Source organism: Molothrus aeneus, chromosome 6 (assembly GCF_037042795.1).
Source record: "Molothrus aeneus isolate 106 chromosome 6, BPBGC_Maene_1.0, whole genome shotgun sequence".
Taxonomy (NCBI): domain Eukaryota; kingdom Metazoa; phylum Chordata; class Aves; order Passeriformes; family Icteridae; genus Molothrus; species Molothrus aeneus.
The window spans coordinates 46,150,911-46,178,271 of NC_089651.1; the positions used below are offsets into that span (position 1 = coordinate 46,150,911).

The window sequence follows — 27,361 nt, forward strand, 5'->3', positions numbered from 1 at the left end:
GCCAATAGAGCATTTTTCCTTTGCAGCACTTTTTGCAGTGCTTGATCCAAGATGAGTCAGCCAAAGACCGTATGAGATCTGAACACCTGAAACCAATTTGGTAACCCAGCATCTCTATCTGTTAGTCCAGACTGGATATTGCATAACATCATTGCTCCAACAGGAATTACAGGACTGGATAAAAACAAGAGGCTTCTTGGACTATGATGCACATGAAAAGAAAAGGACTCCTCCATAATACTCTCTTAGATTGAAAATTAATTTTAAAATTAAAAAAAACCAAGTCAAAAATACTCATGGTGACACTAATCTTTTCCCCTCCTCAAAGTATTCACAAATCAATAATCACAATGACATGCCAAGGTAGAGAAGTAAAACTGAAATGGATAAGTTAAGTCATTTAGCTCCAAATAAATTTAAATACCATGCCAGAACTGAGCATGAACTCATTTCTTCCCTGAATCCACTCCAGCATCCTAACTATCTGAATTATTTTCCTTCCAAGGATAATTATATAATAAATTATAAAGTGGTAGATGTATGCATAGGAGAAATACAAAAGGCATGATCACATGGTATTACAGCTTAGAATTCTCCATCTACACACTGGGATTCTCAACAAAATTTCACATCAGACTTGTAATGTTCCTCCTCTTTTCTGGATTAAAGTAATCAATTGTAAAACTTCTGAACAAGAGATAATTCTTCTTTTCACAAGTCTCCCTTTTATAAAAGCACATCTCCTGGCTGTTGGCTGTGATTCTCCAGTCTTGACATTGTGCTATAAACCACTCAGCACAATAGACTTTAATGGATGTTGTATCATAAACTGTCCTGGGGAAGAGAAGGATCTGCCATATCCATATTTGGTTGGAATATCTGCTTTAATTCTCAGCTAAGAAACCAGGATGCCAGGCATTTTGAAGAGAAGAAAAGCTTCATGCAATACATAGGGAAATCTGTTCCTAATGCAGTTAGCTCCTATGAAGACCAATCTGACCATAATATGCAGAAGGAACCTTACCCAGCATAGCTTCTTCAGTGCCAGGCAGCAGAGGGTGGGACACCATGCTGCCATCCTGTACAGCTGCCAGTGTTGTCAAACATTTCCCATAGAGACTGTTGATCTTTGAAACAGAAAAGGTAGTGAATTGACTTTGACAGAACAGAAGGTATTTCTTCCACATCTCTGGATTATTGGGATGTAAAAAAATTAGCTTCTGCCATTCTTTGATCACGGCTGGTGGTTCCCAGAATTCTGTGCAAAGCTTCAGCCTGGCAAGTTTCAGATCAACATTACTTGGATTGCTTTCAATTGCCCTCTCTAAAATGGCCAGTTTCTTTTCCAAGATTAACTTGAGTGATTTTCTCCTTAATTCCTGCTCTCCGTTACTGGCATAAGGGCTAGGTCCTCTCATTAATTCATCCTAAAACAAAAAGAAACACCATTACAACCTTAGGAAGAATGCTCACTAGAATAACAAGAATGCTGACATTTGTGAAGATGAGTTAACAGTTCACTCTTCACCAAGAAAATACATACAGTTCTAAACAAATGAAATTACAATATAGTGTTCATGTATTCATTACTTATAATAAGCAACAAGGTCTGTTAGAATACATACCTGAAAGGAAATAAATTCCATCCAGGCATTAATATCTCTTGGGTTTTCTCTAACTTTCTTGTTATATTCTTCCACTTTAGTCATTAGAATGGAGTTCATGTTTAGCCCAGGCTCTTGAACTGTTTGCTGTGTATTTACAGACTCAGTGTCTGCACTCTTGCACCCTTTTCCTTGTAGCCACACTGTGGTTGATGGATCATAAATCCCAAGAGGATTTACTTCTGTTGTGTCAGAAGAATCATCAGTTTCCACTTGGGAAACTGGTATAAAAGCAGGTGGATCAGATGGAGAATTTTTATTACAGACAAGAATCCCATCTGTGTTCAGCATCTTCACATTGCTCTTTGTAAAGTAGCGCTCAGGTCGACTCTGTGCTTGTTTCCTTTTTGATGTAGAACTGTCCCAAGTTATGCACTGTTTCTTTGCATCTATGCCAAGACAGGACTCTCCTTTCCTTTTATACCTTGAAAGGGAAGATAGAATTAAACATCTTCTAAAATACACATTAGAAAATATACTTCCTTTTTGAAAGAAATACTTTCATTCAAATTAACCCAAATGATGTATGCATATATCTTCAAAAGTTTAGGAACCTGGTAAATTTCTGCTTATTTAAGACTTCAACTTACAAATTCCTTCACTGCCATCACACTTTTACTATCACACTAAGCTTCCTCTGAATTCAACAACATATATCATACTCAAGCAGAAGAAACCCTTTTTCCTTCCCATCATTTTAAACCATGTAGACAAACCCAGAGGAAGAACAACAGACATTATTTAGGGTTACTTAGATTAGACTATTTTAAACTGAAAATGAGACACCAGTTGTTCAGTCCAGCAATTTCCTTCTGCATCCCTAAGCCTCTGTCCATTTCATATGCCAAAAAGTGGAGGGGAGTGTGAAGAGAAAAAGAAAGGCCATGTTCATAAAGGCCACAATAATCCTATGGATTAAGACAGGAAAATACCATCTTCAAATATTATCAAAGAATGTAATTTCAGTGGCAGATATAGGGACATACAACACTAAAATAATACTTTTCATCTCAGAAAATAGCTGACAATCTAAAGGTGATAGAAAATTGAAACAAACTGTAACCAGGCAATTTTATTGCAAAGGCATAAACAGCTACAAAAAATATAACCCATAAATTCTCCCTCCTCCACAAATAATTATATACAGTATTATTGTATATACAGTAAACAATTTTCCTGAGAAAATCAAGAAGTGTACATACATAATGCATGAGCCAACTGCAGGCTCCTTTGGATGGGCTTCTGTATTAATGCAAGGAAATGTTCTGAAGGGTCATCACAGCACCAGTAACTCACTAAGGATATTGAATGTGCAATTTCATCTATACTAACTTGAAATGTAGCATTGCATAGAACAGACACATTTTTGTACAATGTCTGGGTGAAATCTGTTTTCTAAGAAAATACCTGTAGCTTTTTTTTTTTTTACAATGGTATCAAACTACTCAAGTAAACCTCTTGACAAATCTAGTATGAAATAATCAATACCTTCACTTTCCTTTCAGACACAGAAATGGAACCATAGAGACCAAAAGACAATTTATAACACAACCTCAGATTTCTGACCTCAAAAACACACCTTTGAATTTGCCCCATGCTGCCACCTCCAGATGGCCCTGTAGTTTGCTACACAGAGAATGTTTTTAAGGAAAATCATGCACATTATACCCATTATTTCATGCCATCTTTTGCCTTTTAAAACATTTATCCAAAAATTATAGAATGGTTTGGGTTGGAAGGGGCCTTACAGATGATTTCATTCCAACCCCATGGGCAGAGACACCCTCCACTAGATCAGGCTGCTCAAAGCTCCTTCCAACCTGGCCTCAAACACTTCTAGGGATGGGGCATCCAAGACTCTGAGCAGCCTATTCCAGTGCCTCACCACCCTCTCAGTAAAGAGCATAAAAAGACCCTCTCCATCTTTCTTGTAGGCTCCCTTCAGGTACTGGATGGAGCCTTCTCTTTTCCAGGCTGAACAACCCCAATTCTCTCAGCCTTTACTCAAAGGAGAGGTGCTCCATCTCTCTGTAATCAATCTGGTGGCCATTCTCCAGACTCCCTCCAAAAGGCTGATGTCCTTCCTGTGCTGGGGACTCCAGAGCTGGATACAGCACTTCAGGTGGAGTGTCACCAGGGCAGAGTGGAGGGGCAGAATCCCATCCCTTGCCTTGCTGGCCACACTGCTTTGGATGCAGCCCAGGATACAATTGGCTTTCTGGGCTGCCAGCACATATTTCTGACTCCTCATCCAGTTGCTTTCATCACTGCTCTCATCCCCCAGCACCCCCAAGTCCTTCTTGGCAGGGCTGCTCTGATCTGTTCATCCCCAGCCTGTGCTGATGCCCTGAGCCAGGTGCAGCACCTTGCCATTGTTAAATCTCAAGATCCTTGCCCAGGTCCCTCTGGAGGTCACCCCGTCCTTCAGGAGCACTAACTGCACTGCTCAGCTTGGAGTTGTGGAACTTACTGAGAGTGCATGTCATGCATCCTGCTGTCCATGTCATTGATGAAGAACACATTAGGTAGCAGTACAGACCCCCTAGGGATATCACTTGCCACTGACACTGGTTCAACACCAAGTCAAATTTTGAAATAAGCTACTCAGTTATCTTTTCTCATCTTCTACATAAAAAGTTGCAGACAGACTCAAGTGACTTGGATACAAACAGAGAACAACGTTCCATACCTTGCTATGTCCCCACGATACAAGGATTTGTAGGCCCAGTTTGCAGGGTCTGGTTTCTTGTCTATCCGGAAGGTGTCTGCTCTGGGGGCCTGGATATCATCAAGCCAAATGGAATGACTGCTGGTAACACCTGATGCTTTCTTACCTAGACTGCAGACAAGGAGAAGGAGGATATTCTGAGCATTTGTGCACATATTCAGCATTCACATAACCCAAGTTACATTAAATTTCTGCAGTTCACAGTAATTTAACTTACTCAAAGTCATTGTACATGATCCACTCTTGCAAAGTCAGTCCACGCTTTGAAAAAAACAATTAGAAATACCCTAATAGTACCATCAAATCAAAACACTGAAAGTCCTTGCACTTCCAAAAACTGAATTTATGATTATGAAAGGTAATAACCAGATTTAACCAATCAATTTAATCAATAGCTTGGCATGCTATAATTCAAAAGCCATATATTACTACTTTCAAAATTTACTCTTGTCTTGCTAAGATGCTACAATCAAGAAAAATAAGATAACCTGTAAGAGGACTGACTAGCTGTAACTATACCCATGCATTTGATAAAACAGTGTGTATCAAAGTGGTTTATGGATTACAGTTATACAAATTAACTTAAGTGGAAATTGCCACCTGCCTCTGAACTCTAGATAACTGTGAATTTCCAATCTGAATTCATGGTACAATTATGTTAGTTTTAGAGTCCTGAAAAGTTTTCTAAAATTTCACAACACTTTTCACATTCAGAGCAATTTTGTGGTTCAGGTTTCAAAACCAGTCTTTTGAAAATTCAATATTCTCTCAGCATCAAACATTTCTAGAAAGTAGTAAAAAAAGACACCATGAAAGAACTTCAACATTTTATTCAGGCAAAGCACTGGCTGTGTGGCCCAACCTGGCAAACAGCTTATGAACCATGCCCAGGCACCCTTCTAGCACAGATGAGTGATGGGACTGAGCAGAATGGGTTCAGCACCCAAGTAATTTTTACTGTCCTTCCTAAGTCAAGGAAGCCTTAGCCACCACAAGCCAATAAAAGTTCTCATAAAGGAGGAGCCAGGTCGGGCTAGAGGTATCAGACAACACCTGCAGCACCTCTGCCACTCCTCCACAGGGAAACAACGTTACCTAGTCATAGACACAGCCCACCAACCTGCACTTTCAGCTCCTGAGTAACCCCCCTTGAGAAAAGTAGTAAATTGGGGGAAATTCAAAGACTACCCAGACTGCATCAATTGCAACAACAATTCCTTAATGTCACCAAACCCTCACTCTATACAGGAGTAGCTATACAGTAGAGCCAGAGCTGCTGATGCCAAAGAAAACACAGGAGCCAGGGAATCAAAGAGAGGCAAAATGGCTGCTCAAACTAGCAAACATGGTGACAACCAGGAGAATGTGACTCACTGCCAGCTGGACAGGGCCACCTTGAAATGTTAAAAACCCAGCAGCTTGAGGAAAGCACAGCTAGGTATGCCAAACCTGGATACTTGCTGCATTGACAGGACCTCTTTTGCTACTCAAACATCCTGATAGTCACTACATGCCTATTTTCTTGCTCTATAAAAACATGACATCTCCACTAATCACACAGTACCTTAGAGCTCCTGGAATTAACAAAGAAGACTTAACAAAACAATTTCAATTGCTCAAATACTCATACAGAAATATTACAAGTAGGAAGTATGAAGCAAAATATATGGATATAAAAGAAGTATTAAATCATAAATTTTGTCTTAAAATGAAAAAAAAAGGAAATGTAAACTCTGTGAGGAGGAAGTTACAAGGCAAACCCAGCCACACATTAATAATTAAGAATGTTTAATGCAATCGTTCTCCAAACCCCCACAAAAGATCAGTGAAAGGAAACAAGATGCTTACAAAAACTGAACGTAAGCCTCTACATGACTTCAAAGATTTATTTCATAACCACCATACCATGCCTTGTTCTGTACAACAGCACCTCACTGAATATTTTAGTCAGTTTTTTATATGATTAAACAAGTAGCTCTAAATCTGTTTCCCTTGCTTTGAATGCATGTTTAGTCAAACAAAGCTTAGAAAAAGATGATCAGCCAATGGTAAAAATTTCAGTTGAAGAGACAAGCACAGCAACAAAATGGATTTACATCTTACACAATGTTAATATTTACATACTTTGCTGCTGCTTCCTTTTCACTACTTTTGCCACTTCCTTTGTCCTTGATGTGCTTAGTGTCCACCTCTGATTCGCTGCTACTGGAATCCCCTTTGGTTTTCTTTTTTGTCTTCTTACTGTGGTGATGCTTTTTCTTTTTCTTTTTCCTTTTCTTACTTGTCTGTTTCAGACTCTCATCTGTATCACTCTTCTCTGACAACTCAGATCTGGAAGAAGTCCTGCTTGGAAAAAAGTATATACATTTATATACACCTATACAGCTAAGCAGTAAAACTGTTACGGACTAGCACTGTAAGAAAGTTCAGAACATTTTATTCTTTACCTTTATTCTCCCTCTATTTTTTTGAGATGGTAGCAGTAACATATACAGCAAAAGTGAGCTAAATCTGCATTAAATCACAACTACATTTTTCAGCTGCTGGAATTACGGACGGCCAGTCTTAATGTTCTAATTGTCAAGGCATTTAGATGTGTGATCTCTATAAATAACCATCTGTTAACACTGCCAAATTAAAGAAGATGACCGAAATGATAAAATTTCCTAACTTTGCTAAACAACTTAGGTCATGTTAAAAGACTGAGAAGTCTTTCACTGTGCCCTGCAAAAGAAAAAAGTCTGAATTTTTTCCCTTTTTTTTATGATTTATATAAGAAGTATCAAATTCCAGATAAAAAAAAAATCAAGATTCCAGATTAAAAAAATGAAATCTACCAACCAAGAAACAATTTTTGATGGCTACTCAACAAATGTTATCATATAACACAGTATAATGTAATAAATAACACTATGTAGAACAGACAACTGAATTATTGAGAGATCACACAAAGGACACATAGTTTTGGCAAAACACGTGTATATTATTGTACATTCCACAAAAACTCCAACACTTAATAATCAAATGAATAATGGAAGTCTTCTCTAACCCTTAATAAAAGCAGAAACTCTTTTAAAACTTTTTTTTCTGCAGTCTTTCAATGAAAAAAAGGACTGACAACTCTCATTATTCATAATATGTCAATAAAAGAAAATATTGTATTTCAGAAATAAGGCATCTCAAGCAACAGCCCTGACAGAATTTTTTTAGGGACACTAAAGAAAAAGAAACCAAAGAAGAACCATTAGCAGACCTTTAAAACAAACATGCACATTTCTGCAAACCAAACAAAGCAAACCCTCTCAAAACCACCTACCAGGTTGGAGCAATTACTTTTTATTGAACTGAGATGCAACCAATTAGTTTTTATTAAAGCAAGTACCCAAGTAATAGGCAAAACAACCCCCAAACAACAAACACCCAAACATTTTTCTGCACGCTATTTTTTGACAAAGTCCTTTTCAAAGATAAAATTAATATGATGGATTTATTGTGTCATTCTATCTGATGGTAACTTGCAAAATCCTTAACTTTATGACATGAAAGTCCTAAAAAGATTTGAAGAAACGCAGCAGAGTATATGACTGATAAACAAAGCATTGAGTGCATTTCAAACACACAATGCATGTAAATGCAAGACTAAGTATGGAAAAAGATGTGCTTAGGTGTGCTTGGTATTATAAAGATATTCTCTATCATGACCACCAACAATCAGCATAGACAAGGGAGCTTGTATCAAATTAAGAGAGACTAAGGTTTTGAACTTGACAACTACAGCCTGACTGAATTCCCTGTTGAGTGCTAGTTACAGTGTAGATAAGCCAAGCACCCAGCCCAGTGAACATATTAAAACCAGATCTTCAGCAAATGTGGCTGCTTAAAGCTCATTTCTGCAAAAGGATAGTCACCCACTTCAGCTGACCAGAATGCTCTCCAGCCACACTCAACTTCATATATGTAATATTTCATTAGTTCACATCAGCAACTGTTTTTCAAAAAGTAAAAAACTCAACAGTGAAATGGCTGATTTCTCTGGTTTCCCCAGAGAAGGCACAAGGTGATGCTTAATCTTTACATTATTTCAAGGGTCACTTTAGACATTCAAAAGCTAATAAAGAATGATGATTGCTCAGTTCCCTCTCCATTCCAAAATAAGAATCATTTAAATGCAGCTCTGAGAAAAAGAAAATAAGAATGTAATTGCATACACACAATTTCTCATTATTTTAAGTTAAAAGACAGGGAAGCATTATTCATTCTTTTACACGTGACTCAGTTCAGGCATTTTTAAATACTGAACAATAGAATGAAAAGCAGCTTTTAGCTTCTGAATTTGGTCTCATATAACAAAAGATAAGCAGGACAAAAGAAAGAAGCTATTTCAAAAGACATTGAAGCACATTCTACCTTATTAATGGTGATTTTTCAGGAATGAGATTGGCAACTTCTGTAGAGCGCTGGTGCAGTAATAGCGCATCTTCTGCAGAGAAGCTTGGGTTACTAAGCCAGTCTAACTCTGTAGGTAAAAAAAAGTGTGAGATCAATACAAATTAGGTTGCCATGCTTTTTAAAGTTGGGGGTTAATCTAGTCAGCAGACAGTTAAATTCACAGTAAATGTCACTAAGTCATGTGCAATAACTGTGCATATTGGAAAGCACTCAATGAAATTTCATTTTAGCTCAAACTGAAAGCAGACTCCATGTTTAAAACACAGCTCTATACATAAAAAAAGAAGCTATCTAACATTCATTGTTATGATTTAAAGGTTCTAACTTTATATATTTATAGACTGTAAAAATTTATTATATAAGATAATTTACTGTATCACAATATATTTACTACTATATGTCGTTTACACATTAATTTCTATATACAATATAAAATAGAATTAGTTACATATTTTAAAAATGAAATTTAAAAATTACAGAAAAGCATAATAAAACAAAAGGTATAGTTAATGAATGTGATAACGCTTATACAAACTAACAAAAGTGTACTTTACTGACTGTGTGGAAAATATTCTTAACACAGTTTTATTGATAGGCACATCCATTACTGATAAGAATACTCAAGTGTTTTATACATGGCTAAAACATGGCACTGGATTCTCAGTTCTCTAACCACTGAAATATCATGAGACCTTTCAACAGTGTGAAAGAAAGCTATTTGATGCTAATTTGGATACACTGGTCAGCATTAAGCATTCTGCATCTAAGTCACCAGATAAGATCAGACATGGACAAAACATGGAAGAGAAACTTTTTGTCACAATTTTACTGATATTACAAGTTTTATAATGATTTTCACAGGGTTTTAATATCTAGAATTCCTTTAAGCATGTGAAATTTCTTTGCTATTTAACAACAAAAGTTATTTTGCATAAATACAGAACTTAAAAGCAGTCCCTCCAGTGCCACACTGACAGAGATAACATGAGGAACAAATATGGTCTCCCTGCCTCTCCTCCAGGCTCTTTACAATCACTTTTTTTTTTTCTTCCTGTCACATTCTTGTCTTTGTGCTCTTGACTACACTGACCTCTACTCCTTAAACAACAAGAACTCACTGTCTATCAAGCCATATACCTCTCCTCCTTTCAAAGTATTTATTTCAGAAACAGAATTTTGGTATGAAAAGCTTTCTTCTGTCTCATATCCCTGAGCTGTTGTCCACAAAAGGATTTAAAGCAGAGTAGGCTGCAAAACAGTTTGTTAACCTAAATTAAACACATCAAGAAACACAAAAAATAAAGCAAAGCTACAGTGTGTGCTTCCCACAAGTCCATCCCAATTACGAAAGGCCCCATGAGGAGTGATCACCTCCCTGGCTCTTGAGCCTCCATCTCTGTGCATAGGAGAATTCACAATTCATGGCACTGTCAAGACCAAAACACACTCCACATGTCCAGCCAAAACCAACATGCTGCAGAACACCACCATGCACCATTTCCCAGCCTGTGCCTGGAGCTTGGTTCTACCTGAGCAGGTAAGATCAAACTGCATCTTTAATGCATTGAAGAATCACTCTGTGAAAATCAAGCCCTGTGGCACAGCCAATGCACCTCTGTGGCTACAGCAGGGAAGCTCAGAATTCTCCAAGTACAGTATCTTCTGAAGAATTTAACCAAACTGACCTAATACTCAAAAAGATATGAGCAATTTTTGCCATTATGCAACATTCAAGTTCAAACTGCTTGCAAATAATCTCAAGTGTTCAGTTAGCTGGATGCAAGCATTTCAAACATCACAATGCATTCCAAACTTTAAAACACTATCTCTTCACTTGTTAGGCTTTTTTCTTGGGGAATGTCTAAGAAGTTTATCATTTTTGCAGAGGAGATATAAAAGACCTATTTTTCAATAATATGCATGTACTTGTTACATGCTTATGAGCAACAGCAGCAGCAATCGAATGACATTCTCTTTATACCTTCTCAAGCAGAAAGAAAAATTAAGAATTTACAGCGCATGTCTACAGAGACAATTTTTAAGAGTTACATGAAGTCTTTTGATGCCTCTCAGGATCCTGAAAATCTGCTTCCAGCAAAATTCACTGCATTGTCTGACCTACAGCATAGTTCAGATGCAAATAATGCTTACTAATGTCAGCAGGGTTACTTATCACCACTGCTCTCTTCATGGCTACACATACATTCACAATTTATCTTCTACCAAACACTAATTAAGCTTGACAACAACATATGCTTATATCAAAGCATATAGAAAATTGCAGCACCCTGGTGACTGCTACAACTCAGCAATTGAGCAGCATAGGAAGCATAAGCACTGCTTCTGTTTCTGTTTCAAACAGCACTTCCACTTCAGAAATGGTTTAGGAAAGTTTTTAAAAGTATGAGACAGAGTGGTTGCTGCATGAAACATGACCAACATATATACATTATTACTTCAACTTTTACAGTAAAGCTATGAAGCAGTCCTAAATGTCTGCTAAAAGCACCTTAGTTTTACTTAACATTAAAATCAAAATACTCTGGGATCTCTGTATTATGATGCACTTTGGCTTCACATCAGGTCTGAGCAGAGAACCATCTATCAGAGAGACAGATGCCTGTCAAGTTCTCAAGTTCTCACAAGCTGAATGTGTGAAATTTGATATACACTGCCATAAACGTGGTTCTGAGTTAATATTTAATTTTTATAACTCACATTAAAATATCGTTGTCAACAACAAAGTACAATATTTATTAAAACATAAACCAAACAAATTATGTTCCAGGTTTGTCAATAATTCTCACAGAAAAAGCTTCCAGTATACCAAAATGTAAGTCATAAGCAGTGCCAACAACTGAAATCTGGATCCAAAAGTCAGTCTTACACCTTTTTCTGTATAATCTGATCTTCCAGACAGTGGAAGGTGGCCTGAAGCGACATAGGCTACTGTAACAAACTTAAAGGCTAAATTCCTAAAGTTTTAAAATATAACCGAAGTCTTATTACCAGAAAATTTTACTGTATCTCTGCCTGACAGAGCAGCTCTTCTGTTCCTACAAACTATAGTTTGGGATCTTATTATGTCCACGACTCCCTACACCAAATGTCAGAAAGGATCCTGACGGCAGCTAGAACATCTCTGTACGGGCAGAGTGAGTATCAACCACTGCTATGCCATCAGGGGTAATGCAGAACTGGCTAGAACAAAAAACTAATGCACCATACGACTGGACCAAACACACAAGAAATGGAGCCTAGGGAAATAATTCTTTGGTTACCCTTTGCTGTGGTGTCCAGGGAATGGGAAGATTTAAGGGTGGCAAGCAAAAGGAAGGGTTAGTTCAAATCCCGTTCAGCAGAATAAATAAACTTAGTACCTACTTCACCGATTGGCATTACACCAGAAAGTGCTATTTACTTTACTATTATTATTTATTTTATTAAAAGTATAACTCGCTAGACATCAACAGTCAATGTGATACAATGAATCACAACCTCACTTGTAACCTTCCAAGAAAGTCCTTTCCAACTGTGATGTGGCTTAATAAGCAAGGAATTAAAAAACACTTTTCAAGACACCCAAAGCTAGCGGAGAAAAAAGAAAAAAAAAAAAGAAAAAATAACAAAACTAACGATAAACCCAAAGCCCCCGTGCCGCGCTCCGCAGCCTCTGGGGGCGATGGGCCCGGGCCCGGTGGCAGCACCGCCCACGCCGCCGCTACACGGCGGGGCCAAACACGGCCGGAGGGGGCCGGTGGCGGGTGCCGGGGGCCGCTGGAGAGCTGTTAAGGGAAAGACGGTTCTCCCAGGACTTTACCTCTCGTGGAGCCCTCGGAGCTGCCGGCGGGGGGCTCCCCTGGCTGGGCGGCCCCGGCGAAGGCCGGGAACAGCGCCATGTCCCGGCGCCGCCGCCCCCCGCCCGCGCTGCCGGCGGCAAGATGGCGCCGCGGCGCCGAGCGCGCTGGGAGCGGTAGTTCTTCCGCCCGGCCCCAAGATGGCGGCTGGGGGAAGGAGGGCTCGGCGCTGGGGTCGCTGCTGTGGCCGGGCGGCTTTTTGTGGGACTCCGCGTATCGTGCGCCCTCCGCCGCCGCACTGCGGGACTGGAGCAGGGAAGTGCTGCGGGAAGAGGCGGGAGCAGTTTCCAGAGCCAGCCCGTCCTTCCCACCGCCCTCATCCCTCATGAAGCTCCCCGGGACAGAAGGCCCGAGCGGTCTCGGGAGCCGGGAATGCTCGGCAGTGTTAAAGGCGCTGCTGGGAGAGGCCAGCGGCCTTTGCTGGTAACCAGTGCATGCCCGGAGAGCCGGCCAGCCTGGCAGCCTGTCCCAGCACGGGCACAAATAACCCCCTGACCCTGGAGCCACCCTGCGTGTCCGATAGCACCCATGAGCCTGCCCTCCACTAAGGAACTGGAAAAATAATTTTTTATGTTTTTCACTTTGTGCTTTCTTGGACAGGATGTTCCGCTTCTTAATTATGTATTGTCTGAAACAGTATTTCATTTTTTTTCCTCTAGCCAATGCCCAATTCTTGTATTGTGAGGAAAAAAATAAGCACCCTATTCACTTTTTCTGCAAAATTTTATACCCTATTAATATACTTCAGTATTCTTCTTTGACTGAAACGTTTGCCTATTTGCTTTGTATGCTAAAGCCACTCCATAACAGTCTCCTTGTTGAATTTCATTAGTTCTTCTAAATTCTTACTAATACTATTGCATGACCACAATTTCATGCAATGATTAAGGTGTACAGTGAGTTTAGGGATTATATGGAATTACGATGACTGGTTTGTTTTGTGCTCCTTTTCCAATGCCTTCTGATGATTCTGTTTGACTTTTGTCTTCTCCTGAGCTCCAGAATCTGTCAAAAGACCATTTGTGATTGGCAAAAGATAACAGTAACTACTGTTTCTAGATGATAGGATTAGCTTCCCTATACACACTGCTTCATATATACCAAACTGACTATTTTGTCATTTTATAATTCATCTTTTAAAAACTTCAGTGACCTTTCTCAGTCAGATTTCCAGTTGATTGCTGTGAATACCTTTGCACCATCTGCAAACTTTGTCAACTCCATGGTCCCTGCATTTGCAGCCCTTTTTTAGATGTTGATGACTTCATCCTTTAGAAAACTCTAAAACTATTTCTTAATCCTTGTTTCCTACCTTAAGTTTATTATTAGTTCATAAAATGCTATTAATCAACAGGAGACATCTAAAAGAAGTACATTACCAATTTTGAAGAGAGAATTACAAAATAATTACCTTGCCACATGCATGTTTCGGCCTTTATCCTGAGAACGGAAAATGTATGTAATTTTGCAACCTGCAGTTGTCTTTCTGTCTGCCTGGCATAATTTCTCCAAGTAGTTTTAGAACTCATGATTAGTTTCAACCAAATTTAAAAGAGGGTTAAAGGTTACTGCATTACTGCAAATCAAATGAGAACAGATTGGAACTCAGAGCAGGATTTTGAGTGGGAGCAAAACTCCAATATGCATGCAGTTCACATTGGGAGACTGACCTACTGAGAAAGTTGAGGCAGAACTCTTCTGTTATTGGAAATATTTCTTATAGTCATATTTGGATAGTTCCTGAAATCTGTAAATGTGTTTATTTTGCATACTTCAGCAATGGGAAAATTACCACCTATCTACAGAAGAATAATTATTTCCCTCTTCTCTTATGAGTGAGACTCAAAGCCCTTTCAAGATTTTGATGCTCTAGTGCAAGATAAACTAAATAGATTTAATAAAAAAAAAATTAGTCAATTTGCTGAATGTAATTTTTCATATAGTCTCTGAGCTGCTCACTCTGATGGTAGCTAATGGTTTCTCAACAAAGAGAATACAGAAAATGTGCTTTTTGAGAGTAAAGCAAATGGCCAAAGAGAGAGTTTATAAGAATCCTAAGCACAGATTTATGCCATGTCCCTGAAAGTTAAACCAAATTATGGCAAAAGGATGAGAAGGATACATTAATAAACAGTTATTGTTGCCATACATCTGGTACTGTGACAAAGAAAAACCCCAACCAAACAAACATATTTAACACTACCACAAAATTGAAAGCAGTTATCTTCCATTATCACAAATGAAGTTAAACTTGTGTCAATGTTGCTTTTAGATTATTACATAAGTAGTTACTATTTAAAGTTGGCCCTGTGGTAAAATCTCCTGCTTTGACATTTCCTTGTACTATTGAGTGAGCAGTGTTCATGCTGATGAAGTGGAGTTTTCTGCAACATATCCAGTGTATTAAATAAATTGGTTGCCTCAATGCAGTTGAGCCACACTTTTCCTTAGGATTCACTAAAAAGCCTGACCAAAGGACCTCTTGATCTCTAGAGTAAAGAAATACCCAGCAGTTTCTTCAGTTCTATCCTAATAAAAGCAAACCATCATGCCTTTTACATTACAGACAAAACCACAGTAGCTGCATATTTAGCAACAAATTTCAATTACTAGTGTTCTCTTCAGTTTTACTTATCTGTTATATTACTTGTACAATAAGTATTCTAGGTGATGATATTGTATAATACTGCTATTACATTTAATGTATCACATTTTCTCCTCAAAGGACCTCCTCTGCAGGTTAGTATGTTTATGCTTCCTGAAGTCTTTTATACAGAGATTTTGAAAACTACATTATAAAAATGCAATTCTACTGCCTTCTTACAATGTAATAAACAATACCTGAATAAAGTCTTAGCAGTTTAAATTATTAATAAAATAGGGCTATAAAATTACATGTGAAAGGTGCAAACATTTTTCCTTCCACAGACAAAATTAAACAGAAAGTAAACATATACAAGTTGATGGATGCATTATTGCTAATATTTTCACAAAGGCTGTCAGGCCCTCTTTCTAATGCTTTAATAAATCTGGTAGTTTATTAGGTGGTTTATTACAGATAGGATCCAAGTCCTATCTGCAAAATCTTCACTTATGAAAAGCTTGCTGGGCTATCAAATGCTTGCTGGGTGGATCAGTTATTGCAGGTATATTTGTGATGGACATATGTAATAAAGATAACTGGTTCAGTTCAGATATGCATTCTGATGCTACACTTCAAAAACTTTAAGGAGTTCTCCTGACTTGATTTTTTCAGGCAGCATGGAAGTGCTGGTCTTGAACTTCAAATTGAAGCCATGGTCAGACTGATCCTGTAGGCAAGTTTGAAATATGTGTACACTGTTCCACTATACAAAACAAAACCAGCAACAACATTAATATGAAAAATCTGTATCAAAGCCATGTTCTAGACTGGTCTGTGAGGTGTTTAGACATAAACTCAGACTTGTAAAGTATTTTAAATTCTGCTATGTATTCATTTTTGCATATGTGAATATAAGTCTGTATTTCTATATCATTCCAAAAAAGTAGGGTCTTGATATTGTCCCCAGTACATTTACTGGGAACAAAGCACAGTAGGAGAGGAAGGAGGTATTTTGCAGACATAAGCACATTTTGTGTGCTAGAATGGCCCACTAGCATTTTATACAAGCCTTCTCAGGGTGAAGACTAGAGAATTTTAAGAAATCCAGAATGATTAAAACTTCCTATACATATCCAGACCCATACAATTTTATCCAGTTTCTTTTTGCAGAGAAAAGAGTAGAGGAATTTTAGTTCTTAAAAAAATACAAACCAAATCTACCAAACAAAACACCCGACCCCACATCCACCCTTATTTTTGGTCTATTTTTATATTTTGTACCCTGTAGTTCTTCCACCTTTCTTTTTAAAACCATAGGAATAGATCCTTCTTTAAGAAAAATGCACTTGACATACTTCTTTTACTCTCAAATCAAAACAAGTGTTAAATGCTAATGTTAAAGTGTTAATTTTGTCAGAAAACATTCAACTTACTGCATAATTTTGAGGTGACTTTGTGACATTATTTGTGCAGCCACAGGTGAAGCTTCCAGTTACTGTAATGAGGTGGGGTTTTTGGTGCCTTGGGATCATAGGATCAGGTTTTAATTTGGAGGAGGAGTCATATTCCTAATGAACCTTTCAAAATGCAGCCTATGAAACAGCATGCTTAAATAGTCAGTATTGTAAAAATAAATAAGCTATACCAACAGTCAGGATTTTCTGTTGTGTTTCGTTATTCTGCATTTCCCTGGATTTAATGATTTCTTATGTAAAACCCATTATAATTTCTCATTAGGCTTTTCCCCAAAATAAAGTTGATCTTGCCATTTATCCCTGGTCTCTAATCTTTTGTGGACATATGTCCAGAAGGGATGGTCTGAGCCACTGAGTTCAGCCTTCTCTGCAGAAAACCTCACCCCACAGGTGTGTTCATATATTCAATTTTCAAATTTGTTGGCCTTTTCTACCCACAGCTCCTGCAGAGAGACAGGTCCAGAACCATTATGTTCCAATGCTTAGAAACATCCTGACTTCCTCCTTAATTCCATTTATGTTTATATCCATCTCTTTCTGGGCTAGCAATTTCCTATGGCTTAAAATAGCTCTCTGCTTCATGAGGGTGCTAACCTGGATGTAATCTATGCACAGACAGCAATCATATGCCACTCAGCCTTTCTGCCATTAAGCAATTTAAAAATATTCAGTGCTCAGTCCACTAAATTTTTTGCACTTTTCTCAGTTCATATTCTGAACTAGAATTGTACACAGTATTCAAGACACAGTGGTACTTCTCAGTCTCTACTGGAAATATTCTACATCCCTGCATTTAATGTACAGTTGGGTGAATCATACTAGTAGCTCATAATGACCATAATGAATAATTATAATTGGGCATTTCCAAGCAATTGCTTCCCTTATATGAATTTCTCCTATTATACCAGAAAATCTTGTTATTAATCCTTAAGGACACTGCCTTCTATTTCTGTATTAAGTTCAACTTTACTTCCATAGAATACCTGTTTTATAGGATTGAAATTTTTGATTTGGCTCATTGTGAGCAATGCCTCTGGTTTTGCCATCAGCAAGTTTAATTAGCACATTCTTATTTTTGTGTCATTGCCTTTGTTAAATAATGTTGGCCAATAGTTGGTGTAAGGAGCCCCCACTGAACTCCCTCTTTAGTCTCATAGTCCCCTTTCCAGCACAGACCTATTCTCATCCCTCTTTTAGCCACTTCTTCATCTATTTCTTGTGCTATTTCCCATTTCACCTAATAATCTCACAAGTGAAACATTGTCAAATGCTTTACTGAGATAAAAATTAATTGTATCTAACATGTTTCCATCCTAAAAATTCTGCTGCCATTAAAATACACTCATGGTCTATGTTTGGTAAACTTGAACTGCATTTTATCCCATCTTCTGTTTATTCCCATACTGTTCATTCATTCTAAGCTTTAATTGCAAATATAGCAAATGTTTATAAAATAAAAATGAAGCTTGTTATATAGCACACCACAAGTGGATTAAAATCTCTACCACAAGCCATAAAACTTCATTCCCTAGTTTTTTCATAAGTCAGTAATGCTCCCCATCCCTTTGAATAAGTTGAGCTCTCCTAGTTTAGTTTCCACCCCACAGTTCTTTTCACTTTGTGTATATTCACTTCTGGCTTTGTCTTTCTTTTCTACATCTTTGTCTGTTCTGAAAGCTGCAAAATTGCTCATTATGCTGGGGCATGCAACTAGATGATACAAAACCTTTAGGGCTCCCCCTTCTTTATGTGCTAGTTGCAATTTGCTGCCTATATTGCTAAATAGTCTTTTTGTTTCAGTCTTCTGCAAGACCTTGAGTCTGCACCTCCAAGACTCCAAATTGTAGCTTTCTTGATTCATTCATTTCCCTTCTCCATTCTACACAGAGCTTTTCCTTGTTTCTTCTCTGACTGTGAAGGTTACTCATCCCTCTTTCATACTTGGAATGTAAATTCCAGACATTTTTTGTATCTGTGTTAGATAAATTCCAGATCTCTGTCATGTCTAAGCCTGATTTATTACCTCAATTACTATGTCTAGTTTATCAATATTTGTTCTTATAGTACTAAAAAAGCTCTGTAAAACTTTGTCAAAACAGTTTTGTTTATTCTTCCATTTCATTTGGATTTTTCAGCCAGGTGGGTATAGAGAGAGGACTGTTCTGTTTTTAATTTAAACACAACCAGTTTCCTTCCCATCTTTACTACCTACATAAATTAGTCTAAAACAGCCTCAGTTTGTGCCCAGTAAATAAATAATAAAGCTTTTGTTGTCACTTGCACAAGTACCTGAGCTGTACCTGAGCATTAGCAGCCCGCATTTTTCACTATACAACTGCATTTTTTAATCTGTCTTCAACCTTGCCAGAAATCTTCCTCATTCCCATGGTTTGCCAACAATTGAGCTGAGATGCCCACAGATTTTCCTTTCTCCAATCTCCATTTGTGCTGCAAAATTACATGAATTCAGCTGCCAATGAGACCATAAGCTTTCCTCAGTTTTCTAAAAAATTCAATCTGTAAATAATATCACATAGATATCCATTATTGGTATTGAAAAGTTTATTACCAGAAAATTTGTATAATGCTTGAGTTGTATGCAATGTCACCCCTTTGCCAGAATGCTGATTGCTGTCACTAGACAACTGATATGACAGGCATTGAAGCTAGATGATAAATACACAGTTTAAAAAAATCTACAATATAATGACCTGAAATCCTGCTGTCCTCAACTATTACACTCCTTTCAGCACACTGAAGATTATTAAGCCTATAAAAAACCCAACCTAATATACCTAAATTATGGATGCCATCACTAAGTCATAATACTGTATTAACTGGGACTAATCAATTATATATTTATTAAAATTTAATCCTCTATCTTACTAGCAGTGGAAGTCCTATCATAGACTGCAGTTATTCTGCTGATGTGCTGTTCCTTTTCACATACTAAAAGCATCAGTATGTTCACAGCTTTGAAAAGAGGAGAATGCATAGGTAAGCTCTATAACAGCAATTGGAAATTTGATCTTCATGTGGAGAAGAAAGAACATTAATTTTATTTTTATGGTTTTTCCTCAAAGAACCATAGGTATGTCCTCAAAGGTATGTCTGTGCTTTTTTCATGCACATTTTTTTCACCTTACCTGTCCCTTAGTGTTTTGCTATAGCCATTAAATTGCATAAAAGCAGTTCTTTTAGCTCAGAAGGCTGCAACCAGTTGTACATTCATTAAATGTATTAGGAGGAAAAATAAGGATGATGGCAATGCAAACCTAGTTCTTAGTGCAAGAATAAGAATAGCCTAAGCCAAAATAATTTGAATGCCCATACACATGCATCAGGGTAATAGTGAAAATATAGATACAATTTTATATTCTGTAGTTTATTTTAGACACACATACAGGAGTGGAGCAGTTCAAAATTTACAAATTCCAAGAAAATTGAGTACTTCAAAATCTGTTAGTCTGTACCACAAATGTGAATATGCTCAACTTTATCAAAATGTTTGCAACCATCTTCATTCCCATGTGAGCAGAAGGTTGGACTAGAAGATATTCTGAAGACCCTTCCAAGCTGACTCATGCTATGATCCTCTATGAATTCTCTCCCTAGAATTCTCTCTCTTCACAACCACTATTCCACACCCAGACATGCACAAAACCAGATGACAACCCTTTGTCAAAGAGCTCATAGCACAGATCTGTCTCCCATACATATTTGTTCCCTTTTTGGTACCTCAGGATGATCATGACCACACATGACCATCTGCTCACAAATGGCCAGGCATATTTGTTCCTTCTTTTTCCCAGACACTCAGTATTGTACAACAATCATTTATCTCACTGTCTATCCCAAATACTTCTTCCCCTATTAAATGTTACATTCTTTTTTAATTCCCCACAGATTCTTCATTATTTTCAGATGCTAAATTTTGTTCAAAACTGTTGGGCTTTCATGAACCCTGAGTTCATTTTCTCAACTGCAGCCATTATCTGAAATACTTTCTACCCATCTGACTATATGAGTTTTTTTGGACAAAGGACTTCTCACCTATTTTCATTACTTCACTTTATTTACATGAAATGTCATGTAAATATGGACAACTTCCAAGATGCTTCAATAACAGTTTCTTATTTCAAACACTTTGCTTTGATAAACAATTCTTGTCTACTCTTTTCATTATTATCCATATTAGATATGAGCTCTTTCTATTTAACCTAGCAACCAGACCATTCTGAACTAGAAATCATATATATATATATAAAAAATACAAAAAAATCCATATAGAAGTAAATAGAAAAGCAGATAACAATTTACACAATGAATTAAAGATTAAGAAATTATTGTTAGTGTTCATCAGTATATCCAGAACAACTTCATTAAAGTATAGCTAATCATTGTAGACAATCTTGTGCTGAAAGCAATGTAAAGCTGCAGCTGTATTTCCTAGGAATCACAATCATTGATTCCCTATATTTAGGGCTGCTCAGAGTCCTAAAATCCAAATAACACTTAAATGGCATTCTACCAGCTCTGCTATCAAAAGGCTATCAGTGAGTTTTAGAATTAAGTACTTCTGAGCTAAGCACATTGCTGTTTTAATGAAGAAAGTACACCATATGCTTAAATCTAAAAACTTCTGGCACCCTCACACTGAGAGGGGAAGCTGCACTCCACCCCAAACTCTGTTATGGCCTTTGGCAGGAGCACACAGTAGCCTCATATGAAATGTGGAATCTCTAAACACTGTCAGAGCAGCCTTCATTTAGGAAGAGCTACATAAAGCAGGCTCTGCTAGGTTCATCCAAGTTCATTTATAGAACACTGCACCTTCAGTTTGTGGGTTGGTATCCCATATTTGTTAGCAAAAAAATCAGGAACACTTTACTAGAAAGGAAAGAGACTCCAATGTTGACATTACAGAAATTCTTGAACAGCCATAATTGTTAATGGAGGTCCTGTACTAGAGTACCACTACAGAAATATGAACCCTGAAGACTTTAAGACTTTGTCTGTAAAGTATCCCATTTTAAAATGCTAACATCAGGGTTTTTCTTTGGCTGCTGTAAGTAATTACTTTCTATTGCTATTCAGTAAATAACTATTTCAAAAAGGTAAATTACTAGGACTAGCAGTCACAGACGAGCCCAGAGAGAAGGACATTCAGATAATCAGCACAGTGAGTTAGTGAGTTGTCAGAAACATAGATAAGATGGGGAGAGGTGCTCGGAGAGACTAAAGAGGAAAGGGAGGAAAGCAGTAAGAAAGGCCAGAGTTAGAAAATGCCAATAACGTTAATTAATAGCTGTATCAAACAGAGCTTTCTGCTGATAGAACTTGTTCTTCTCAAGTCAAAAGAAATAGAGTATTTTCATGTGTTGTTTTTCCCTGTTGTTCAGGGATCTTCTTCCCTGGGGTTGCCAGCTGTGTTTTGCTAGTCAGATGGGGTGGGAGGTTTCTCCAGCAGCAGATTCTGACATCTTTTTTCCTGTCAAGGAAAGAGCTTGACAGTCATCAGTTCCGTTGCTTGTCAAAACGGAATCTGTTTACTCCTTGTCAAAGTGCCTGCTCTGCATTTATTACCTTTGTTTGGATTTCTTTTCTTTGTGCAGTTATATTTCCTGCACACAAGGATTCTCACCCTCTCAACAAAAAGCGCAGTTAGACCCATCAGATGGCACTCCTAGAAGGGATTTCTGAAGCCTGATGATCATCTGTCTCCCTCCACCCTGTACATTTCCCCCTCCTGCCAAGCAGTGTGGTGTGACAGAGGCAGCTCCAAGGACAAGTCATTTATTTCTCTGCCTGTCTGGCCCTGCCACACCTGGCTGTGGGACAGAGGGCCCCTGCAGCAGCTTTATTTGCAGCCTTTCCTTCACTGAAGTCAATGACAAAAATGACTGGTGAATCCGAGGCACTATTGCTTCTCATTCCCAGCGAGCCATGAAATGCTCAGTAGGACATGGCTCACTGAACCAATCGAGTTTTTCATAGAACACTTTGTGTGATTTTTAATTCTGTAACCCTGCAGTTTTCTAAGTGCTGGTTCAGTACTAAATGGAAGATAATCCTGTTTTCATCTGCTAAAATAAAATAATTCTATTTATTGATGGCATTCCTAAATTATTTTATTTGCAAGGAAGAAAAAGCCTTCTCTCAAATCTCCAACTACCTACCATAATTTTTCTTTTTTTTTAATTATTTCACCTTCTCAAAACATGTTTGGTGATAGTGAAAGCATTGTTTTATTTGAGATTACTCCTAATTTACAATGGTATAGTGAAATTACAAAAATACAGCTGAACTATGGCTAGTGTTTCATGATAAAAAATGTCAGTAATAGCTTAAAACCTTCTTAATACCCCTGTGCCCCTCAGCTGTGCCAACAAATTGCTTGCAGGGCTTCTGAACTAAGGTTCATTAAAAAGTTGCCAGCCCTAAGTCAAGGAACTGACTGGAGTTAAAAAAGAATTATTGATTGTGATAATCACTAGCACATTCAGTTGCTAGCACAACTGAATGGCTGGCATGCCACAGCAGAAGAGGGAACAGGAGCAGGGAAGCAGGAATACCTCATGCTGATAGCAGTGCCTGGACAGCAGCAAAAACCAGCCTGTGCTAGATCAAAACTGAGAGCAGGATTGTAACACCCACTGAGCCAATTCTCAATTATCTATGATTAGATTATCTTCATTGCAGATAATCTGTGCCACAAATATAAAACCAACCACACTGCCTCCAGCATAGGTATTAGCTGAAGCCCATGACTGTACAAACATCTCTTGCAAGACCGTGCCTGGCTTGGGAACAATGCATGCACCTTCCTGCAGAGCCAGAAATCATAAATTTTGTCAATCCAAAGTGGCCTCTGTGAAAAAACAGCTGAAGCTTTTCCTCACCGTGTTCCCAGAACCAGGAGTGACAGACAGCATGCTGCAGTCACACCACATTGCTTCCCCCCAGGAGCAGCTCAAACCTAGCTGGGCTGCAGGCCAGCTGCAGGCGCCTTCAAGTGGAAATGATCCCCAGCAGGCAGGATTGATGTGGAAATGATCCCCAGCAGGCAGGATTGTGGGAGGCCTTTCAGGTCAGGTGAATCCGATACACAGGCACGGATCCGCTTTGGATATCTGACCCAACAAACTCTCCTACAGGCAACTGGGGAGATAGCATTGAAACATCAACAGCAAGAACCCTGGCCAGTTTCTGGAGGAAACTATGGGAAGAATGAAAAGGCCAAAATGTCATAGGTGACACCACCAGTGAGGTATTTACACTATAAAGTATTACTTGCAAAAGAAAATGGGAAACATTACAATTAGGAGGAGTAGAGTGCTGAGAAGCATTCCATCTTTGGGTCAGCTCCAGCCCAACCGAGCTGCATGACCCTAAGGATTCAGCTGAAGTTATAAGGTGATTCTTTCCTGGTTGTTTGTCACAGTGCTAACACTGTTTACAAGCATGGTTGTTTCCTACAAACTATGATCACCTCTCAGTGTGGAAGTATGTTTTCGTTCTGGACAGCATTTTTGCAGCTGATTATTCTGTTTTATTTGTATTGCACCATGAAAGTGCTTACCATTTTGGGTGATTTTGAAAGAACGTTGTTTCCCATAGAAAAGCAAGCCAACTTACAAGTGAGCACAAGTAATTTGACTTTAATGTAATCACTATCACAGTTTGCCTTTAATGGATGATCAAAAATTCACAACTAATTATTTTCATACTTTGCATATATTCAGATAAGGTGCACAACTCCATAAAAACAAGTTAGCTTCAGGACTTGCAGTTCTGTGTGTCTTGCCTGCCCTGTACAAGCCATACCAAACAAAGCCAAACAAGCTGTTTGCCTGTTCCTATGTTGCAATCTTGTGGAATATCATATTCTCTAGAAGTGTCAATTCCTTTTAGGTCCCAGAGTTGCTCAGATTTCTACATCTTTAAGGGTTTTTCCATTAGGAAAAGAAATTCATGAAATTTAATATGATCCTTGATTTTAGGAATAATGGACATTACAACTTGATTTATGGAGCACAAAGAAATTCACATGAATAGGAACAATTTATTTGCCTGTAGTTCCCAGACTTTTTGTAGGCAGCTGTATTCTAAAAATCTTCCTTCCAGCATTTCTGATGTCACACAGACAGAATTAGAGCAGCTTCTCAATGACTTCCACAGTTCTGAAATGATTTCTGAGTCCTCAGAAAATCAGCTGAATCTTTGACCCTCCTATTGTCTGCACCTAGACAGTACCCAGGGTGAGCACAATATTTTCTACTGCCCATTATAATAAATCAAAGTTGTAATTATTTCTTGTGGTCCCTGAATGGAAAGTGGCTCTCATGGCCCCTACATGAACAAAACAGTTGAACTGTCCAAAGCCCAACACAGCATCCTCTTCAGACTTCATTTTTCATATTGTCAAGCAGATCTCTTTGGAATGGTACAGAATCTCTTAGCTTAGCCAGCTAGCACAGGTGATCCCATGTGGCCATGCACTGAAGCCAAGAGAATTAGTGCAGGGATGGATCTGGCAGTACAGCATGTTGAACTGAGTTCCCTTGAGCAAGAAATCAGCACAAATGTACAAATCCAACTGTGTCTGAGGGTTCTGTTTTGCAGCCATCTGTACAGGCTTTTATTGTTAAACAGAAGTAAACCAAATGTTAGATTAAATGCTACTCATTGATTTATGCATCAGGAAGGTAAAAAAAAATACACATAATTATGAAAGCTGAAAATAACTAGATAAAGCTGGTTTGAATTATTAGAAAACCCAGAAAACATTATGTTTCAGTAAAATACTAAGGTTCATCCACCCTAAGACATGTTGACACTGTAAATTAACACCAGAATCCCAATATGACATTTTAAGATGATCTGATCTAAAAGATACAACCAGCTGAAGGCAGTTTGCAGTTATGCCAGTTTCTCAGACAAAACAAGAGAGCTGAAATGTTTCCTCCTTTGTAATGATAATAAAATCTTGCATCGTTTTTGTAGAAGAAAGAATGTGCTTGATTACTGTTTGCCAAATCAATAAGTAATTGCATGGTGAAACATACTGCTGCAGAAATCCACCAAGGTCAAGAACTGAGTAAATTCTAAAATGTACATGAATATGAAACTACCTGGAGCTGTGCTTGTTCACAATAATTCTGAAATCCTTTTAACAAGTCATGTTTTAAAGTTAAGAAAATCTTTTACTCCTAAAGTTTAGAGTACAATCCTTCATGGGGATGGACTGATTCCCCTTACCAGCAGCAAGTAATTAATTCAAGGACCTCATATTGCCATAGATGTAGAAAGATACTGACCCAGTCTGATCTCCAGTCTGGTGCAGAATAGTATTTTCTACATAGCAACCTCTGAGCTTCCTGTGATCTCCCTGTTGTTTGGGAGCTGAAGAAAGCATAGTGGATGCCAATTTCAGTAATTTTTTTGCCATTTTGCTTTATCAGTAACTACCATTTTAAGAATAAGGCACATAAATAATGACACCAATTTATAGATTTTTTTTCCCAACACAGTAACTCAACTATGTTTTAATCTCTGCAGTTAGAATTTTTCTTTAAATGCAGCTCTGCACAAAAATTTGATCCACCTTCTGCTTTCACTTGTATTTGGGGTCAGCTTCTGACCACTTTAAAGCAGAGAAACGCAGTGAGGCTTTAAGCAGTAAAGTGGTCTCTGATTCAGTCAAAATTGATAGTCCCATTAATTAACAACATTATTTTGCCTTTTTAACATTCTTTTAATTGCAAAGAAGGCCACAAGTAGAAGATTCACGAGCTGTGGAGCAATCACCACGGCAGAAGTCATTCCATGCAGTCATTAACTGCTCATACAGTGAAGTGTTCCTGTATCTCCAGTATGCTTTGGCACAGAGCAGTTTCTCTCCACCCCTGGAGCTGTGTGTGACCAGCACAGGATTGTTGGGCAGAGTTTTGCTGCTGTCTGGGTTAGCAGCTCTTGCCTCTGCACCATCATGGCCCTCACTGTAGAAACCCAGCCAAGAGCCACCTTTTCCAAGACTCTGGGACCAAGACAAGTTTGGAAATGTGACATGGGTGGAGCGTAGCCATATGAGGAAATGAAACCAGTGTCTTCTTCTGGAGATGAGGGAAGCAAGTTAAAACTTGGGACCTCCGTATATGATGCATGCACACAGGTACAGAAGTGGTGTAAGAGTGCTGGTGTGGAAGCATGTATCTTCCTGCACATCCAGCACATCAGTCTGGGGACAGAAGTTTGATGCTTCCAGTAGCACCAAATGACTGCCCCAATCCAATGGATTAATCCTGAGAGCCCCTGCTTTGTATCAGTCTGTTTTGTTGTCTTGGAATGTATGCTAGGATGGATAACAAACAAGTTAAAGTTTACATCCAGGAAGTCAATCACATGCTGAGACTGATCAAACAAGTACCACAATGAAAGAAGGCTCAGAGCCATAACCCCCTGCCATAAAACCTGTGACAGAATTAAGTCAAACAACTGGAGCAACAGGGTACTATAGAAAAAGCTCACTGTGTAACAGCCCAGTTTTAATAAAGCAGACAGGATATGGCACACAACTATTGACTGTAGGGCTTCCCATGAAG

At 38.3% G+C, this 27,361-nt stretch overlaps 1 protein-coding gene across 1 annotated transcript in view; it reads right to left on the reverse strand.

The window, feature by feature from the left end:
- NRDE2 (NRDE-2, necessary for RNA interference, domain containing) overlaps positions 1-12,771 on the reverse strand; it is a 28,285-nt gene extending 15,514 nt beyond the window's left edge. The window contains exons 1-6 of the mRNA XM_066552782.1: positions 12,662-12,771; positions 8,800-8,908; positions 6,517-6,735; positions 4,354-4,503; positions 1,626-2,088; positions 1,025-1,427 (exon numbers count right to left, since the gene is read on the reverse strand). Of these exons, the coding sequence (XP_066408879.1) occupies positions 1,025-1,427; positions 1,626-2,088; positions 4,354-4,503; positions 6,517-6,735; positions 8,800-8,908; positions 12,662-12,740 (1,423 nt within the window). The 5' untranslated portion in view covers positions 12,741-12,771. The remainder of the gene's footprint in view (positions 1-1,024; positions 1,428-1,625; positions 2,089-4,353; positions 4,504-6,516; positions 6,736-8,799; positions 8,909-12,661) is intronic.
- Positions 12,772-27,361: the final 14,590 nt, after the last annotated feature.